The sequence below is a fragment of the Montipora capricornis genome, chromosome 6 (genome assembly GCF_036669925.1).
Source record: "Montipora capricornis isolate CH-2021 chromosome 6, ASM3666992v2, whole genome shotgun sequence".
NCBI classification, from domain to species: Eukaryota; Metazoa; Cnidaria; class Anthozoa; order Scleractinia; family Acroporidae; genus Montipora; species Montipora capricornis.
In genome coordinates, this window is record NC_090888.1 from 41887293 (window position 1) to 41892292 (window position 5000).

Here is a 5000-nt window from a genome sequence, read left to right on the forward strand (position 1 = left end):
GAATGTCGTAGGTTCGACTCCTGCAAGAGGGCACTGGGGTTTTCTCAGAGTATCCCCGAGTCACCATCTCTTCAAGTATTTCCGGGGTAAACATTCCCTATCCCCTTCACTAAAGTTGCGAGAAGAGGCCAAAGCTCTTACGTATTCAAGAAAGTACCAAGGGGAACCTACCTTAAAACGTCTTGCAATGAATCGGTTCTTGTACTCAAGAGAAACTGAGAAACAATTGAGAAAAAAACAATGCAAACGTAATAAATTTAGAAAGGCAAAATAAATGATACTCAGAAAGATGAGGAACATTCTCATGAACACCGAGCACTTCGATTCTCAAGACAATGTGTCGAATGAAAGCACATATAAGGGGGTAAGTATATCCGACACACTATTTCTTGCCACATAAACCGTGGGGAGACTAAGCTAACGACAACATATAAGCCTTTTGGAATACTACAACAAAAAAATTAAAATTAAGCTCACCATTTTTAAAGGGTTCATTTATAACTCCAAACTTGCGATCATTAGCAATGTCCTGCCACCTACCATAGCCGTGTCTAACGGAGCAAAAGAGTCAAGGAACCAACGCAGATTAAAATTGTTAAAAAAGAAAGTGCCCTCTGGTGGACTAAATAGAACACGAATCGATACAACTTAAAGGGGTTACGTCACGTTATTCCATGGTGTTTAGGGGACATCTTTAGTTTATCCCGAATTTAAAGCTCGAAAATGGTAATCTGGCATTCGTTTACTGATAAAATAATCGTTACATCACAAACTAGATGATTCCAGGCTGAGCAAACAAGGCGTTTATCCAGGCGATTTGCCATAAACTTGAAAAACGTCGGGACGACCTTTTTTCACGATTACCCACATGTCTAATTGTCTGTTGCTTAACGGTTTTAAGTTGTTATTGCAATGTTGGGCATTTTTGGTGCCATGAAATTACAAAATTTTACGTGACATAGTCCCTTTAATGACAGGCCTCAGTTGCTGGAACGGTGAATAGAGCTATCTACTCGATAAATCACTACCGGCACCCACTGGAAGAACGATTTAACCGGTGGATAGCACTGTGAACCTATTGAATAACAGAGTCCAAGTTAAGTGAAGCTATGATCCTCGCACTCATGAACGCAATTTTTGCAATTGCGTAAAGAAGCCTGAAAAATTCAGGACTTAAACGGGGTTTGAACGCGTGACCTCGCGATACCGGTGCGACGCTCTAACCAACTGAGCTATGAAGCCACGGACGTTGGGAGCTGGGGCCCGTTTCTCGAAAGTCCCGAAAACTTTTCGGGCCCGAAAAGCCATTTGTGAACTGCTAACCGCTTACTTTGGAGAGCCGATCTTTTAACGTGTTTTCAAGGTAACAAAAAGAAAAATAACTGAATTTTGACGACTTAAATCCTCTCCGTTCTTGAGATACAAAAGGAATTGTGACACCCGAAAATGGGCCGTAAATTTTCGGGAGTTTCGAGAAACGAGCCCCTGGTCATTTGTTGGTTCTAATGTTCCCGTGAGGAATGAATCAACGATGAAAATGTAATGAAATGGATCATATATCATTTCATCATATATCCGCAGTTCATATATGATCCATTTCATATATCATTTCATCGTAGAGTTCAAGTTGCTATGTTGAAGTACATCACCACAGGTACCTCTGGAAAAGTTAAGTAAATTTGGGTTAAGGATACGTAACAACTCCCGCCAGCAGCCAGTAATCGTGACATCTCCACCAAATGTCATCACATTTTCTCTTTTCCTCCACCTCCCACAGTGTGTGTAGTTCAGTGAATCCTCCATCAGCTATATTGAATATGAAGCGACGTTGTACGAAGTCTGTACTAATGGTCTTATTTGCTACTGGGCTCTTGTCGTTCGATTTCTGGATTTTTGAATTGGCTCCACTTTCAGATTCTACTGATTCTTGTTCTGTTTTCACAATCTCTTCAGGCTTGTCTGGGGTCTTCTCTTGGGGTTTCTTATCTGATTCTGCTGTATGACCATCAATAGAAAGCTGCTCCTTTTGATCGGAGTCTTTTTTGTCAGATGCATTCTTACTGGTGTCAGTCGTATCAGCCTGTTCTGAACTGTTCTCTCCACCTTGAGTGGTTTCTGCAGGATTCTTCTCTATTCCATTGGACCCTGCATCTTCGGTCGGCTTATCACCAGACTCTTCTGTTTTTCCTGTAGTTTGCCCATCTCCCTTGGCAATCTCTGGATCTACTGCCACCTCGCTTTCACTAACCCCAGCCTTTACCGCACTATGCTCTTTGTCGTCCTTTTCCTCTGCATCGACTGTCGCCGCTTTCACCTCAGTTTTTTTCTCATCTACAGCTTTTTCCTTACATTCTTCAACATCCATGGACTTTGTTTCATCTTTGTTTTCAGCTTCATCCTCCTTTTCTTTTCCCGCATCACCCTTCTCGCTTGGCAAGTCTACTTGCATGTTCGTCTCTTTGTCAGTTTTTTTATCTCCTAAAATAATAACACAAATGCACACTGAAATAAGGAGTCTATTTCTGGAGTCCGACATTAGTGACCCATTTGAAATTCACTTCATATAGTTCTACAGAAAATAAGGTAATTATTACGGCTAAAACAAGAACGTCGATATCTCGTTAAAGCCTTCTACCGTGCAGCACATTGCTGTGTCTTTAGTCCACGTTTCCCATGACAGTTATAACACACATGTGCAATGTTTTACCGCTGTATATCGTGGAAAATCCCGTTTTCTTTGTATACAAATGACTTGTGATATATCAGTTCTGTAATGTGCTTAAACAAAATAAACACAGGATGACTAGAGTGCTACTGCACATCAAGAAAACTGGAATTACAACCACTACGTTGATCGCAATTTCATCAAAATTCCAGGGGTACAATCAGTACTCGATCGCTGCAAGTGTATTTGTTGTGGAATCACGAGTTGCAGCCGAGTGCGTCCACAACAAACTGTGATGACGAATATCGTTGTCGATAAGAGTACAGACAACGCTGAACCACGTTCGATTTGTTTTTCACCACAATATTCAACCCCAAAGAAAATGTTTATTTCAGAGCGTGACCAAGATCACGACACAAACAAAGAGCAAGCGTTGCCTATGACTTTCTCGCAATATGATTGGTTATTTCCCACAATGAGCGTTCCTGATTGGCTATTACATTGCGTAACACATTGAGTTGACGCGAGCAGCGTTGTCTAGACTCTTATCGACAACGGCAAATTGGCCAATCAGATTGCGAGATTACAAGCCATTTTTATAAAACTTTTTGTAGTAGCAGCACTGGGAGCAGTTATAGAGAGCCAGTAAACACAAAGATTGATGGGGACAATAAAAATTATGCATATCTTTTCCTGAAAGATATTAAGCATTATCATCAACTGGGAACTCGGAAAAAATCCTAGCCCCAGATGGGATTTGAACCCACGAGTCTCCGTGATCTAGTACGGATGCTCTAACCACTGAGCTACTGAGACTCTGGATCACGCAGTCACATTTTGGCGATAACGCCAAAATTAGACTATGTGACTGCGTGATGCAGACGTAGTCTATACCCACATTTCAGCCTTGCTCACCACAGTCTCCAGTACCTCAGTGGTTAAAGCATCCGTACTAGATCACGGCGACTCGTGAGTTCCCAGTTGACGACATTGCTTAATATCTTTCATGTATCACATATATCTTTTCATGCATGGAAACATAATAATTGATTATAGTTCGGCCGGTTTCAATCACGAGTGGCCGGAAAACAGACTAAAAGTTTCGTTTTCAGAAAAAAAAAAACCGAACAAGAGCAAATAAATACAAGGAGCCTTGATGGCTAAGTGTGAGAACACGGTTGATTTTGATTAGCTGAAAATTTAAGCCTAGCGAACTACGCGGAGTTATGCAAAATCGTAGCAATTGGAAGTCAGTTCCCACAGAATAGAAAACGTTTCTTATAGATGAAAAGCCGTAGGTTGTCGTAAATGGCACCTTTGACCTTCCCAATGCTGTTACTGTCTCAGTAATAGCGAACGCGCGACTAGGATTCTTATCAAACTAACTTCATTTCCGCGGCTTTAAACACGACGGTGCTCCATTTATATAAGGTACTCTGGTCACACGTGGGTAATTTGTCAAACAACCGTGCACACATTGAATTGAGAGGGACAAATGACAAATAAGAGGAAAATGAGAAGAAAAAGATGGGAGAAAAATGGGGGCAAAATTCTTCACTTTTTTAACGTCGCTTCATCTCATAACAGTTAAAAGACGCACCTTCCTTATTTATATCCGTTCCCTGTACATCCTTGACTTCATTGTTGCTTTCGACATTCTCCGTAGATGAACTTGCTGCTTCACCATTTTCATCCTTCATCGTATCTTTATTCTCCTCGGTGGGTTCAGGTTTGACTGAAAGGGAATTTAAACAATTTTTCTTTCAAGTATGTTGGTGGTTCTGTGGTCTAGACGAAACGACATGGGAAGTCTCATCTTTAACTGTCCTACAAAACACCAACCAAAACCACTTCCCGAATGCTCATTTTCACGCGCCATCATTACATCAATATACATGTCGGATGGCTAATTAACAATTATTCCATGAGCGCGCGTTGGATATGAGATGGTAAATAGCCAACGAGGCGCGTCGCGCTGAGTTGGCTATAACCAGTCTCATATCCAACAAGCGCGAATGCAATAATTGTTTTATTAAATTTCTTTAAGTCCAAAAATTTGTTAGACTTACGAGCGAAGGAAGCGAGAAAACCCGAGCGAAATCGAAAAACTTGATGAAGATGCGATGTTGTGTAATACCTTGTGGTCAGACAGACGTAGGCCCATCACAAAACATTTCTTGCATTTTCGCATACTTCTAAACGTCCGAACTGATCCAAACTTTCCACAAAAAAGGTTTTTTTAAATTTTGGCTTTATTCAGAGAGAAATTTCGCTTTCCGGGGAAGACATTTTTAGCTTAGGGAACTGGTCAAAACTACTATACTCGAACAGGACC

General features: G+C 41.1%; 1 protein-coding gene across 7 annotated transcripts in view; it reads right to left on the minus strand.

Annotated features, from left to right (window-relative positions):
- The window catches only part of LOC138052178 (chromodomain-helicase-DNA-binding protein 4-like), a 58234-nt gene that overhangs the window by 11023 nt on the left and 42211 nt on the right, over window positions 1–5000 (minus strand). For all 7 annotated transcript variants that reach the window (XM_068898557.1, XM_068898558.1, XM_068898556.1 and 4 more), the window contains 4 exons: window positions 4266–4400; window positions 1695–2478; window positions 478–551; window positions 172–215 (listed from right to left, as the gene is read on the minus strand). In XM_068898557.1, the coding sequence (XP_068754658.1) occupies window positions 172–215; window positions 478–551; window positions 1695–2478; window positions 4266–4400 (1037 nt within the window). The remainder of the gene's footprint in view (window positions 1–171; window positions 216–477; window positions 552–1694; window positions 2479–4265; window positions 4401–5000) is intronic.